This window comes from Peromyscus maniculatus, chromosome 16, assembly GCF_049852395.1.
Source record: "Peromyscus maniculatus bairdii isolate BWxNUB_F1_BW_parent chromosome 16, HU_Pman_BW_mat_3.1, whole genome shotgun sequence".
Taxonomy (NCBI): Eukaryota; Metazoa; Chordata; class Mammalia; order Rodentia; family Cricetidae; genus Peromyscus; species Peromyscus maniculatus.
The window spans coordinates 3,440,215-3,456,045 of record NC_134867.1 but is presented as its reverse complement, the minus strand read 5'-3'; the positions used below and the strand labels follow the sequence as shown (position 1 = coordinate 3,456,045).

General features: G+C 36.9%; 1 protein-coding gene across 1 annotated transcript in view; it reads left to right on the top strand.

Moving 5' to 3' along the window:
- Ascc3 (activating signal cointegrator 1 complex subunit 3) overlaps nucleotides 1-15,831 on the top strand; it is a 323,710-nt gene that overhangs the window by 51,175 nt on the left and 256,704 nt on the right. Inside the window, exon 5 of the mRNA XM_006983742.4 lies at nucleotides 11,376-11,496. Within this exon, the coding sequence (XP_006983804.1) occupies nucleotides 11,376-11,496 (121 nt within the window). The remainder of the gene's footprint in view (nucleotides 1-11,375; nucleotides 11,497-15,831) is intronic.

Below are 15,831 nucleotides of genomic sequence, written 5' to 3'. Positions count from 1 at the left end.
TACAAGTGTATACAGATGGTCTGTAAAGTCTTGAGTTAGTTTTTGAACATTGTATCTTTGTCATACATAATACATTCCAGTCTTTTTTCCCTTTGTTAATCTAGGAAAAGTTTTAATGTGTCTTGGTTTTCTTGGTTCTCTCTATTGTTTTTCTGTGCTCTGTTTCATTCATTTGTGTTGAGTACTTACTATTTTCTTTTTCTGGTATCTTAGGGTTGAAAATGAAATTCTTGATTTGGGTGCTTTTTAAATGGAAATGTGTAGCCATAAATTTCCTTTTAAGCACTGTTTTAACTACATTAAATAAAATTTGCTCTGTATTGACTCTGACTTTTACATGCTGGCATGGTTGATAATATCCACCTCCAACTGTCTCATACTTGTATTTGCATCCTAAAAATGCATGTTTGTATTTTCATAAATCTTTGGACCAATTGGTTATTACTGTTTGTTTACTTAATTATCACATATTTGAGAATTCTTCAGATTGTCTTATTGATTTATAGTTTTATTTGTGTTTACTGAACATACTTTGGATTACTTCTCTTTGAAATGTATTGAGTCTTATTTTGGAGTCTGTCATATGAACTGTCATGGGAAACATTTCATGCGTATTTGAAAGTAAGTATTTTCTGCTTTTGTTTTATGATCTGTTAGCTAGAACCCTATTAGGCTTAGTTGGTTTGTAGTGTTGCCCAATTAGCTATTTTCTTATTAATATTCTGCTTATGATTAAAACAGCACCATTGTGGAACATGTGGTACTATAATTAGATTATCGGTCTTTATACTATCTATTACTGTACAAGCCAATGAACAGAAGTAAGAATTAAACCTTTAATGTGTACTTTGTACTCCTTCTCTTCTTTTTTAATTGAACGGAGAAAGGGCATATTCTAAAAGGATCACCCTAGCTACTGACTTGGTGAAGATACTTGCTAACTAATGCTGATCACTTATGTGGTAGGTACTATTACAAACATTTTAATCAGTATGCTGGGTGTTTGATTCTGTGCATGACAATGAATGCACTGTCAGGAGCAATATACTACAGTTTGACACAACTATGGGTTGTGTCTCCAGAAGTTCAAGTCTTAAAGGTTGTATCACAAGGGTAATGCTGTTGTAAGGTAAGGACTGTGGGAGGTCTGTAGGTATTGAGAGTGCCCTTGAAGGAGAGTGTGGGAGCCCCATACATGTCTCCCTGCCTGTCTCAGTTGCTGCATGTCCTGGATCATGGTGACAGTGGTCTTGTCCTACAGAATCCTTTTGTGATGTGCTACTTTCATTGGATGCCAAAATAGTGCTACCAGAATTGCAAGACAAAACAAATTCTTTCCCTTCCTAAATTAGTAGCCCTAGTTATTGTGTAAAGTAATATGATACCTATGAATGCAGGCGACATTTTAACTGCAGTGTATGGGGACATTGTGTCCTCAGGTATACAGTGTGCAGATCCTGTGATCACCTGCATGGCCTTGTACCTGAAATTTGAGTAAATATTTTTGTTCAAGGAAGTAGCAGAATGAATGACCTTCCCTGATTCATAGAAGAAATCTTTGAAATTAGAAGCAAGAAAAGCTAAGAAAAGCAACAGAGTTGTGATCAGGGATATCTCAAAGCTGTGGATAGTTTTATAGTTAGTACTCAGAGAGACAACCAATGGCGTTGAAAAGAAAACCATCAGTAGCCCTAGATTTATGTAAGATACAATAATTTAGAAACCTTTTTTTTTTTTTTTTGGTGAGAATTCATTAGGAAGTTGAAGGTTGCAATATTTTGTTCAAAAGCAAATTAATAGGTGTTTTAAAAACATATCTTAATAAGAAGGCATTCTAATCTGTTCTTAGAATGCTGGTTATGATCATAGAGATAGTCTTTATGGTATTCACGAATAGCTTCTACTAAGGTGGGTACTTAATGTTCTTAATGCAAAGTAAGTAGTGTGTGTGTGTGTGTGTGTGTGTGTGTGTGTGTGTGTGTGTGTGTGTGTATGTGTGTGTTTGCAGAAAGTGTTCCTTTATTTTCTTGGTACATTTCCAATAAAGGTAGACTATTTTCTGTGTGAATGTATTTTTGTTTTTAGTGCCTACTGTTTACAATATGTTTATGACAACTGCTATTGGTTTATAAATCTCGAGCGAAATATTGGTATGCTTAGTAAATGCTCAGCATTTTACATGAAGTTTCTTATTAGCTGCTTATTGTAACATGGCTCAAACATGGATCTTGTGTTAATTTTTTAAAAATTTTATTTTGCATCCCTACTGAAGTTTCCCCTTCCTCCTCTGCTCATATATACCCCCCACTATGGAATACCCAGGGTCCTGTCTGGTGTGTGATATATGAGGGAAAAAAATCTACTCACACTATGGTCTGTTAACTTTTTTTATCTGTTAACTTTTTTCCTCTAAGACAAAATTCTATCAATACAGCTATAACTCCATCAGGCATTTAAGGCAGGAATAACTCGAGATACACTAAGCTCTACATCTGTCTACTATATTTCTTTGGGATGAAATCCTGTCTCCATAGCTTCAGTTCCATCCAGTTCCCTAGCTCATAGTCCTACTAATGACTAAACTCCTATGCTTCCAGCCTCATCTTCGTCCTCTGTATCCTCTTTCTCCATCTCTGCTACTCTCTACTCCTGGCACTCAGAAAACTTCACCTAAGATCTGCTTACCCTCAATGGAAACTCTGTCTTCCTCTCTTCTCTCTTGCTGTGCCCCTGCCTTTTCTTTCCCTGGGCACAAGGTTCTCTGACTTCTCAGGAATGTTAATTCTACCTCTCACCTTGATATGTAAAAACCTCTTTTGTTCTCAGTCAGTTGCTCTGGATAGCTGCTAGGCCTGGGGTCAGGGATGGTCTAAGTTTCATTTGCACAAGAAGCAAAGCTATGAGTCTCCAACCAGCTTGTCTCCTAGGCTCAGCAGAAGAGTTAGTTACCTAGAAATTCAGCAGGTCTGAAAATTTTGCGGCATGCAAGAATTTCATAGTAGAAGACAGCTGAAATATTAAAGGCTGGCTGGCACCAAATGTTCATAATAAATGGTTTGCCTCTTGACAGACCCTTGGCCAGTCAAAGTTCAGCTTTAATACACAGCTGAATCTCTATGGTATATTTCTTGCAGCCCGCAAGACCCCACCACCACATACCCTCAGTCGCCCTCATCCACTCTTCCTCCATTTCTATTCAGAAAAGGACAGGCTTCCCACGGATATCTACAAAACATGGTATATCAAGTTGTAGTAAGACTAAGCACCTCCGCTTGTATTAAAGCTGGGAAAGGCAACTCAGTATGAGGAGTAGAGACCCAAAAGTCAGCAAAAGAGTCAGAGACAACCTCTGCTCCCGCTATTAGGAGTCCCACAAGAAGACCAAGCTACACATCTGTCATATATGTAGAGGGCTAAGGTCAGTTCCATGCAGGCTCCCTGGTTTTCACTTCAGTCTCTGTGAACTCCTAGAAGCCCAGGTTAGTTGATTCTGTGGGTTTTTTTGTGATGACCTTGATCTCCTGGGCTCTTGCAATCCTTCCTTCCCCTTTTCTGCAGGATTCACCAAACTCCATCTTATGTTTGGCTGTGGGTCTCTACATCTGTTTCCACCAGTTGCTGCATGAAGCCTCTCTGATGACTACTGGGCTGGGCACTAATCTATGAGTATAGCAGAATGTCATTAGGCATCATTACATTGACTTTTTTTTTTTCCCTCCAGTCTTATTTGGTTTTATCCTAGGTTTCTGGGCCATCCCCCTTCTGTGTCCTGGCACTCTAGGCAGTGTTAGGGGTGGACTCACTCTCTTGTCATAGGTCTCAGGCTGGAGTAGTCATTAATTGACTGCTCCTACAATCTCTGTGTTACTCTTACCCCAGCACATCCATAGACTGGACAGACTGTAAGGTCAAAGGTTATGTGGTTGGATTGGTGTCCCAGACTGTTTTTTTTTTTTTTTTTTTTAAATGTCCAGTTTCTTGAGTTCTTTATATTTTGGAGATCAGCCCTCTGTCAGTTGTGAGGATGGTGAAGATCTTTTTCCATTCTGTAGGCTGCTATTTTGTCCTGCTGATGGTATCCCTTGCCTTACAGAAGCTTTGCAGTTACCTGAGGTCCCATTTCTTAACTTTCAATTTTAGTATCTGTGCTGTGGGTGTTCTATTAAAAAGTTGTATCTGTGCCAATGTATGCAAGGCTATTCCCACTTTCTTGTCTATCAGGATTAGTGTTTCATGATTTGTATTGAGGTCTTTGATTCTCTTGGACTTGAGTTTTGTGTGGGCAATAGATATATATATCTATTTGTATTCTTTTACATACTGACGTCCAGTTAAACTAGTACCATTCGTTGAATATGCTTTTTTTTTCCATTGCATAATTTTGGCTTCTTTGTCAAAAATCAGGTGTCCATAGGTGTGTGGATTAACATCTGGGTCTTCGATTTGATTCTATTAATCTACCTGTTTGTTTTTATGCCAGTACCATGCCGTTTTTATTAGTATATCTTTGTAGTAGAGATTTAAATCTGGGATGGTGATGCCTCTGGAAATTCTTTTATTGTACAAGATTGTTGTAGCTATTCTGGGTTTTTTGTTTTTCCATGTGAAGTTGAGTATCATTTTTTCAAGGTCTGTAAAAAATTGTGTTGGTATTTTAATGAGGATTGTGTTGAATTTGTAGATTGCTTTTGATAAGATAGCACATTTTTACCATGTTAATCCTTTCAATTCATGAGTATGGGAGATCATTCCATCTTCTGATATCTTCTCTAATTTCTGTCTTCAAAGATTTGAAGTTGTTGTCATACAGGTCCTTCACGTGTATTGTTAGAGTTATGCCAATATATTGTATATTATTTGTAGCTATTGTGAAGGATGTTGTTTCCCTGATCTCTTGCTTAGCCCTTTTATTGTTTGTATATAGGAGGACTTCTGATTTATTTGAGTTAATCTTATATTCAGCCACTTCAGAACTAAAGGTGCTTATCAGCTGTAGGAGTTCCCTGCTAGAATTTGGGGGGGATGCTTATGTATACTGTTTTATCATCTGGGAATAATGATACTTTGACTTCTTCCTTTCCAATTTGTATCCCCTTGATCTTGTGGTGGTATTCTAATTGTACTGAAATGTGATTTTTATTGTATGTTAATAAAGTTGCCCGGGGGTCAGAGCTATTAGAGCCACAGACAGAGCGTGGCGGTGGTGGCACACGCCTTTAATCCCACAGATCTCTGTGTGTTCAGGGATACAGCCAGCATTGGAGACATATGCCTTTAAGACCTGGGGGGCTGTACATACAGACAGTGACGAGGCAGTCACGTGTTTGGGTTTACAACCAATGAGAAGGCAGAATGACTATGAAACGACTTACACATAGGGAAATAGCTCTCTTTCAAGAAGCTGGTACCACTGCAGGAGGAAGGGTGAGATTTTAGCTTTGAGCTCTGACCTCTTGGCTTTCTCTTTTACATTGGTTCTGTGTTTCTTATTTAATAAGACGGTTGGTTACATCTACATGATCTCCTTTAGTTGCCTTATTGCTCTAGCTAGAACTTTGAGTACTATATTGAACAGAAACACAAAGAGTGGACAGTTTTATCTTGTTCCTGATTTTAGTAGAGTTGCTTTGGGTTTCTCTCCATTTAATTTGATGTTGGCTATTGGCTTGCTGTATATTGCTTTTATTTTGTTTAGGTATGTCCCTTATATCCCTGATCTCTCCAAGACTTTTAATCATGAAGAAGTGGTGTATGATTTTTTTTTTCAAAGGCTTTTTCAGCATCTAATGAGATGATCATTTTGCTTGTTTGAGTTTCATTATTTGGTGGATTACATTGACAGATTTTCATATGTTGAACCATCCCTGAATCTCTGGGATGAAGCCCACTTGATTGCAGTGGATGATCTTTATGATGTGTTCTTGGATTCTGTTTGCGAGTACTCTAGTGAGTATTTTTTGTATGAGGGAAATTGGTCTATATACTCTTTTTTGTTGAGTCTTTGTGTGGTTTGGATATCAGGGTAACTGTAGCCTCATAAAATGAATTTAGCAATGTTCCTTCTGTTTTAGTTTTGTAGAATAATTTGAAGAGTATTGGTATTAGCTCTTCTTTGATGGTCTGATCTAATGCCTGGCCTGAAAACATCTGGTTCTGGTCTTTTTTTAGTTGGGAGACTTTTAATGACTGTTTTTATTTCTTTGGGGGAATATAGCTCCATTTAAATTGATTATCTTATCTTGATTTAAGTATTTAAGTGATATTTATCAAGAAATTTGTCCATTTTTTTTTTGATTTTCCAATTTTGAGGAGTACAGGTTTTTGAAGTATGTATGACCTAAGGATTCTTTGTATTTCCTAGGTGTCTGTTATGTCCACCTTTTTGTATCTGATTTTGTTAATTTGGATATTCTGTCTCTGCCTTTCAGTTAGTTTGGATAAGGATTTGTCTAGCTTATTGTTTTTTTCTCAAAGAACCAACTCTTTGTTTCATTGATTTTTTTTTTTTTTTTTTTTTTTTTTTGTATTCTCTTTGTTTCTATTTCATTGATTTCAGCCCTGAGTTTGATTTTTTTTACTGCTGTCTACTAACTACTATTGGGTGTTTCTACTTCTTTTTGTTCTTGTTCAGATGTGTTGTTAAGTTACTGGTATGAGAATTCTCTAATTTTTTAATGCAGGCACTTAGTGCTGTGAACTTTCCTCTTAGCACTGCTTTTATTGTGTCCTATAAATTTGGGTGAGTTTTGCATTCATTTTCATTTAATTCTAGGAAGTCTTTAATATCTTTCTTTAATTCTTCCTTGACCTAGTGGTAATTCAGTAGAGAGTTGTTGAGTTTCCATGAGTTTGTAGTCTTTCTGTTGTTTTTGTTTTTGAAATCCAACTTCAATCCACGGTGGTCTGATTGGATACAGGGGGCTATTTCAGTTTTCTTTTATCTTTTGAGACTTGTTTTGTGACCTAGTATATGGTAGTTTTAGAGAAGGTTCCATGAGGTGCTGAGGAGAAGGTATATTCTTTGTTTAGGTGAAATGTTAGGTAAATACCTGTTAGGGCCATTTGAGCCATAACGTATGTTAGTTTCATTATTTCTCTGTTTAGTTTCTGTCTGGATGACCTGTTCATTGGTGAGAGTGGGATGATGAAGTCTACCACTATTAATGTGTGGTATTCAAGCTTTAGTAATTTAAGCTTTAGTAATGTTTCTTTTACAAATGTAGGTGCCATTGCATTTGGGGAATAGATGTTCAGAATTGAAACATCATTCTGGTGATTTTTCCTTTAATGATTATAAAGTGTCCTTCTGTATCTCTTTGGATTAATTTTGGTTTGAAATCTATTTTGTTAGATATTAGTATAGCTTCACCTGCTTGCCAGTTAGTTCCATTTGTTTGGAAAATCTTAGCCTGGCGGTGGTGGCACATGCCATTAATGCCAGCACTTGGGAGGCAGAGCTAGGTGGATCTCTGTGAGTTCAAGGTCAGCCTGGTCTACAGAGCAAGATCCAGGATAGGCACCAAAATTACACAGAGAAACCCTGCCTCGAAACCCCCCCCCAAAAAAAAAAAAAAAAACCAGAAATCTTTTCCATCCCTTTACTCTGAGGTAGTGTCTTTGTTTGATGTTTATGTGTATTTATTGTTTGCAGTGGAAGGATGGACCCTGTTTTTGTATCCGTCTGTTAGTCTGTCTTTTTATTGGGGAATGGAGTCCATTGATATTGAGAGATTGTTTTTTCCTGTTGTGTTGTCGATGGTGGTGGTGGTGTGTGTGTGTGTGTGTGTGTGTGTGTGTGTGTGAGTGTGTTTCCCTTTTTTGAATTTTGCTGGTGTGAGATTATCTGTTGCCTGTGTTTATATGGGTGTAGTTAACTTCCTTGTGTTGGAGTTTTCCTTCCAGTACCTTTCTGTAGGGCTGGATTTCTAGATAGATATTGTTTAAATTTGACTTTGTCATGCAATATCTTGTTTTCTCCATCTATAGTAATTGGAAGTTTTGCTGGGAATAATAGTCTGAGATGTCATCTATCTTCTCTTAGAGTTTGCAAGTTATCCTCTAGGCTCTTCTGGCCTTTAGAGTCTCTGTTGAGAAAGTCTACCTTTATATGTTACATGCATCTTTTAATATTCTTCCTTTCTTCTGTATGTTTAGTGTTTTGATCATGATGTGACAAGGGGACTTTCTTTTCTTATTCAGTCTGTTTGATGTTCTGTAAACTTCTTGTACCTTTATAGGCAGCTCCTTCTTTAGGCTGGGAAAATTGTCTTCTGCAATTTTGTTAAATATATTTTCTGGGTATTTGAGCTGGGATTATTCTCCTTCTTTTATTCCTATTATTCTTAGATTTGATGTTTTAATAGTGTCCCAGATTTTCTGGATGTTTTGTGTTAGGAAGTTTTTAGATCTAACATTTTTTTTTACAGATGAATTTATTTATTCTATCATATCATCAGTGTTTGAGATTCTCTCTTCCATCTCTTAAATTCTGTTGGTGATGCCTACTTTTATTTTCCATTTCTTGAATTGACTCAGTTTTTGTTTTCTTTATTGCTTCTTGTTGTTGGAGGGCTTCTCTCCAGCTGCCACCAAGCCCCACAGTCCCACAATCCACATATAAAATAATCATTCAGACGCTTATATACTTATAAACTGTATGACCGTGGCAGGCTTTTTGCTAACTGTTCTTTTATCTTAAATTAACCCATTTTTATAAATCTATTCCTTGCAATGTGGCTGGTGGCTTACCAGTGTCTTTACATGTTGCTTGTCCTGGCGGTGGCTGCAGTGTCTCTCCTTCCTTCTTCCTGTTTCCCCAATTCTCCTCTCTCTTTGTCCTGCCTATACTTCCTGCCTGGTCACTGACCATCAGTGTTTTATTTATATAGAGTGATATCCACAGCACTTCCCCTTTTCTTCTTTTTTTTTTTAAAGGCAGGTTTTAACTTTAACATGGTAAAATTACATATAACAAAAAAATTATCGAGCAAGAATTACAGTTACAATATTAAAGAAGATGTCCTATCTATCTTATATTTGTGAGTTTAAGATTTTATATCTAACTTATCTTTTATCATAACTGAGGAAATTATAACTATCTAGTCTTTAACCACATCAAAGACCTGGAGTCTCAATGGGGGTTGGAACTTCCAGATCCAAGCTGGAATGTCTACCCACTACAGCTTCCATTTCACTTTTCATGTCTTAGTGTCCTTCATATGTTTGTTTGTTTGTTTGTTGGTTTCCTTGGCTTTCTTGGCATTCTTTAAGGGTCTGTTGATATCCTCCAATTTTTTGTTGTCTTTTCCTCAATTTCTTTAAGTGAATATTGAATCTCTTCTTTAAGGACTTTGATCATCGTCATAAAGTTGGTTTCAGTATCATTTTCTTGTGCTTCCACTGTGTTGAAATATTCAGGGCTTGTTGTAGTGGAGTAGCTGGGCTCTGGTGGTTACATACTGCCCTGGCCATTGTTGTTTGTGTTCTTGCACTTATGTATAGGAATCTGGATTTGGAGTGATTATAGGTATAGGTGCCAATTTCTGGATGTTTCTTTGTTGGATGGATGTTTTCTTCTTTAGTTTTTGTTTGCTCCCTGAGGTTAAATAGAGGGTTTCTGCCCATATTGATGGCTGGACTTCTGATGGCCTGGATAGTCTCTGGTCCAGATGGGGGTTGCAACCTAAGTTTGGGGCTGATATTCTGGTTATGTGGTGTGTGACCTCTGATCTGGCCCTGGGTTCTCTGGGGTTCAGATGCTGGCCTTGCTTCTGGTGGGTAGGAGGCTTCTGCCTGGTTTCATGGAGTTGGCTTAGTCTTTAGGGTTCAGCATGGTGGTCTGGCCTTTGGGGATCAGGATCTGGCCTTGGTTTTGTAGAGAAGAGAAGGCTTCTACCCAAGGTGTGGGCTGGGATGTGGTGACAAGGAGAGGAGAGACACTTGGGGTAATGCTGGGAGGAGCAGGTGGGGGTTCAGGAGTGGCCTACCTGGTTTTCAGGGAGCTGGCCTCCTCTCTGATGGGAAGGAAAGTTTCTGCCACAGGTGTGGACTGGTCTATAGTAAAGAGGAGAGGAGGTAGGTATTGGAGTTATTTCTAGCCAGCTTGAGCAGGTTTGGGGGGCAGTATTACCTGGGGTTCAGGATGCTGTTCTGTCCTGTGGTGAAAGAAGAGGCTTCATCCAGAGAGGTGGACCAGGAAGTGATGAAGAGGAGAGGAGGGGCAGTTGGGGTTATGCTGGGCAGGCAACAGCAGGCTTGGGGGTGATCTTGCCTGGTGTTCAGGATGCTGTCCTGGCGTCTGGGGGAAGAGGAGGCTTCTGCCAGATATGTGGCCTGGGATCAGGTGACAGGATCCTGTGTTAATTTTTATTTTACTTATTTGTTTATTCATTTATTTCAGCTCAATTGCTGTTTTCTCTCCTTCCTCTTCTCTCCCCACCCCCGTTAATTTTTTCCTGATTGTTTGTTTGTCTTTAGCTTTTCTCATGCCAGTATTTCTTTCAGTTACTTAGAATTATTTGGGTATTTAGTTTTATTTCTTATCCTTGTCATATGTTAACCATTTTTGAGATGTCCAGATAGCCCTTAAGGTTTTAAAAAATCTTAGTATTTGAAGGAAGTTTAACAACAAAATTTTTTGGTTAATTTGACTTTCTCACATTGGAGTGAAGAGTGTAACATTTTTGAAAAATAAGTAGTATATGTATGTCATTTCAGCTCATACTTGAGGAAGCCTGAATCCTTTCTAGAAGAGGCATACTATATAGTGAACTAGTTGAAGGCTCTGAATCCTAACCTTTCTTCTTCTTCCATGACTGAAACCAACTTAATCTTTGACAGCTCCTGCATAGGAAAGTAATATATGAATGAGAACTTTTCTGAACTGTGTTTTCGATTTCAGATTTATTCTGTAAATATTTGTAAGCTTTGGTAGCTAATCATGATTGATTAAAATGTTCTAATGTTTTTTAACTTTATATAAGATGACAGCTGTCGTAGTAAGCTTTTAGGTAGCTAGTAACTTAGAGTCTTTGTAAAAGCCAGAAAAAATGTTGAAAAGTAAATTAAATTTTAGAATTTCTTTTGTTTATACCAGAAAAAACTAAGAATAACAATTTATTCCGGGGTGGAGTTATGTATTCAAATTATAATTGTTTTTAAAACAGGATAATGATCTTTATTATATTATATTATATTACCGTAAGAAGTCTTTATAAAAGTACTGGAAGTTCTTTACCATAGTAGATAAAGAATTTTCTTTTACAAATTGATTACTTTTTAAAATATTGTGTACTGCATATGACTAGCTTGACCTCATTATTTTGTTGCAAGGGATTTTAATATGTAAAAGTTCATTTTGTCATTTTCTTTTAAAGCTTTTTGAATTGCTGGGACCTGAAGGACTTGATCTGATTGAGAAGCTCCTCCAGAACAGAATTACAATTGTAGATCGATTTCTTAATTCCTCAACTGATTATAAGTTTCAGGCTCTTCAAGGTAAAAGTCTGGTAGTAATTGTAATTTGTAAGAAAAACCCATGAACATAGGGGCAGTATTTACTGGACTTAGTGAGTTATCTGAAAAGCAGGAAGTTTGGAGGTGGGTTGTGTTTGGAAGGCTATGGGGAAGTTGGAGGAGAGAAATGGGGCCTTGACAAGATCATATTTCTTTATAACTCCATGAAATTCAAGAATAAATAAACTTTTTTTTAAAAGGAGATTTGTTGGTTAACAAACCTTTTAAATATAATTGTGTTTTCTTTGTCCTTTGGTTTGTAGTATTACTGATGCCATTCTTTTATATAAAATTGAGTCATGGCAGATCGTGGAACATACATAAGAGACACAAATAGGGTATGTTAGTGTTTGGGCATAGCATCTTTTTTTGTGTGACATGTTAAACAATATGGAAGAATTTTAAAAATGTGGATACGTATATTATTTACTGTGTGTCCGGGAGTGTTATAGTTTGCCTCTAACTTTTGATTTTGAAAATTTTCAAACCTGGTAAAGATAAATTATAATACAGCAAATACTTGGCATGCACTTAGGTAGTTTCACTATTCATTGAAATGTTATTCCATTGTTTGTTTTATACACACACACATGCACACATGTATGCACATGGAGGGAGGGAAGGAGGGGAAGAGATAACAAGAATACCATTTAAGCCTTTTACTTAACACCTCATGGTAATGCCCTATAAACTCTTATATGTGCAGGTAAGAACAATGACAGTCACCTTCACAACTGCTATGTTACTATCACACTTAGAAAATAGGACACCTGAAATACCATGTATTGTATGTAGTTAAACCAACTCCAGATTAGGGACAGTTGGATAAGAAACAAAATAATAAAATAAAAGCTACCTGAGATATCTTACCATAGGGCTGTCAGACTCAGGTTTCAGATAGCAAAGTGAAAATGAAATTTTTTGAAACTTTTAGTCAATTTTATCTTGCCAGCTTTATTAATTGGATTTTTTTTTAATCATAAGAGCATATGGAGTTATATACTTTTAATATCTATCTATATTGACTTCTCTATGCTTACTTTCTATTTAGGTCATGGTATTTTTTTTTTTTTTTTTTTTTGGTGATGGCACTAAAAGGGCCTGATGAAAACAGCCTTGATTTAAATCCAAATTACTTATGAATTTCCTCTAATCCTCATAATTCTTCTTAGGCTGGGATTGCATTATGATTGTTAGAAACTTGGTCTTCTCTGGCATGTTCTTCTCTGACATTCATATACTCCTCTCTTTCTTGCAGTAAATACATAATCATGCATCTTAGATATCACCCATTCACCGTTAGCAACTAAAAGTATTTAGGCTGATTTCTGTTACATTGGATTTTTGGTGTTTGCTTAAGCAGTATTTTGTAGCAGCAGCAACAAAAACTGTTTGCTGAAGTCCTTTTCTACAACTCTGACTGAGTTCCCAATGGTACAGGATTTAAGCTATGAAACCTCAGTCCATCATCAGGTTACTATAATGGTCTAAGTAGGGGTTGGGACAACTGATTCTAGGCTTAGTTAGATTTGAATTCCATGCTTAGATTTGAATTTACCCACTGTGGTAGTTTGAATGTAATTGGCCCCCTAAACTCATAGGGAGTGGCACTATTAGATGTGGCTTTGTTGGAGTTGGTAGGGCCTTGTTGGAAGTAATCTGTCACTGTGGGGGCAGGCTTTGAGATTAGAAGGTTCAGGATACTTACCACCCAGTGAGTCATTTGACTTCCTCTTGCCTCTGAGTCAGGATGTAGGACTCTCAGTTCCAGTACCTGCAGGCTGTCAAGCTCCCAGTCCTGATGGTAATGGACTGAACCTCTGAAACTGTAAGCGAGCCACCCCAATTAAATGTTTTTATTTATAAGAGTTGCAGTGGTCATGGTGTCTCTTCACAGCAGTGAAAACCCAACTAAGTCACCCACAAAACAGTAAAAATCAAGGCCAAAGACATTTATGTGAAGTAAAACTGTGAACTTTCACTTTTATATTGATTTAACTTCCTAGATTGGATCAATACATATTTAGGTGGTATTGAAAATGGGAAACTATTTAATTTAAATCTTTAAACTATTACGAGGTTTACATCAAAATCAACATTTCACAAATACACTTTTAAGGTTTTATAAGGGGTAATATTTTGAGCAGTAAATGGTTTCTTGACACCCATAACCAAGTAATAGCTAATTTAGAGGTGGGATTTTTATTGCTATATGAGAAATACATTTAAACTTGTAGGTGTTTTATATAAAGCAGATCTCACAAGTTTTGAAAATTTGTTACCTTTAATATTTCTTGTAGAGAATAAGTGGTTTGCATCCATAATAAAAGAAAACTACTACAGAATTTCCACTACAGTCTAACCCCATTTGAGAAAATTTATTTCTACTATATTAATAACTGGATGAAAATTTAATTTTTGCCTTAAACTTAGTTTAGACTTTATGAAGCACTCCAGAAGTTTGTTTGTTTTTTTTTTTTTTTGTTTTTTTTTTTTTTACAGTGGACTGTTTTTATAAAACTGCCATTGCTTCTAATGTAGAATTTTGTTTTAAAAAAAAGAGAATATATTTGCAAAAATTCTCCTGCAGTGCCTTACGGGAAGTTAAGGAAGCACATCTGTAATTATAAGACCGCAAAAGTGGTGTTCAGATTCTCCATGCTGGCCTTGAATGTAAGATCTGCATTGGTAAATTGTAGGCAGCTCCTTGGTGTACTGTGCAGCCTGAGTTCACCCAGAGTGGCTCTAATCATTTTGACATGTAATGAATAAATTTCCACAAAAAAATAAACCAAGGAGCTAGTGTATTTAATCCTTAACTTTCTAAGTCATGTTTCATTTATGCCTTTTCAGTTCTTTCAAAAGGCTGCTAATGCTTCAATTTTGGAAACATTGATTTGAGTGGAGAGAAGTAATTTAACCAACTACCATTATGTTTGGAACTAAGGAATATACTTTCCAATAAATTTTTTGAAATGCAAAAAAAAGATTGTTAGAAACTTAGACATTTGAAATTCAGCAATCTGGTCTTTTTATGGGTATCTGAGCTCTTCAAATACATGGGGCAGCTAGTTCCACACTGCCCTGCTCCACAAGAATTCCACCCACACCACTGGAAGACACACTGGAGGAAACAAGCAGGTTTTACGAACAGTTAAACTCTGTTTGTAAATAGTTTGTTTCTACCATAAGTAATGGAATAAGTTTGTAGCTCAGTCCTGAAATTTATAAGTTCTGAAAAGTTTGTGTTATCTTGGTGAATATTTTAAATGTTGCTACCAACACTTACATAGATTACAGTTTTTAAAAGCTGTAATGTGTCAAAGATGAGTTAGTAATCCCATTTATGTTCATGTTTTATTCTCATTTTTACATATTTTGTTCTATAATGATCACACAGAAGCAATGTACTTTTTAATCAACATTAAATATTATTTTTTTTCCAGTGCTAGAAATTGAACTTAGGGCTTCCCACAGGCTTGGCAAGAAGTTTACTGGGGAGCTTTATTCCTAGCCCCCAAACTAAATTTAAATTGTTCAAAAGTTTACTTGAGATATCTCTGATCCGAAATGTTTTCTACTCTTCTCAAATGGCTTTTATTTTTATTCTATATTGGATTGTTGTTAATGTTGCTTCTATTTATAACTAACTATACTCTTAAAAGTTTTGTTTATTTGAACAAAAAGATTTAACTTGCTTATTCTTTTTTATTAACATTTTTTATTGATTCTTCATGCAACCCAGTCTCACAAATTTCCCACTCCTTCCATGTCCATGCTCCACCCTTGAATCCTGTGCCCCCCCACCCCCGAAAGAAAATTATAAAAGGAAGGAAAGAAAGGAAAAACAAAAGAAAACACTTCATTCCTCCGTCTTTTCTGCCACTCCATTACATACTCATTTGTTGTAGTGGCCTTAGCAGCTGCAGTGTGTTATACAGTACACCTTTTTGCTCAAACAGCTTTACTTGCAAATGTTCATTGCAGTGAGTTGTTGGTCTGGTTCAAAGCCTCTGGATTCTGGTACACCATGAATACTGCAGAACTTCTCTCAGATATCTTGGCTATCACTCCACAGGACAAGTCCCTTTAGGTGCTCCAGCAGCTCATAGATGAGGTAGATGTTTGGGTGGGCCAACTCAAAGTCCTGGATGTGGGCCCAGGTGGTAGTTGAATGGTTAGTCTGTGCCTCCACAGAGACCACTCCCTTCAGGCAAGATTCAGGGTCAGCTCTCCTGCATAGATGGTGAGGGTGGGGCCAGCTCTTCTGAGTGCAGGACCAGTTACTCCATTGTGGCAGCCACAAGGGGGAGGGCA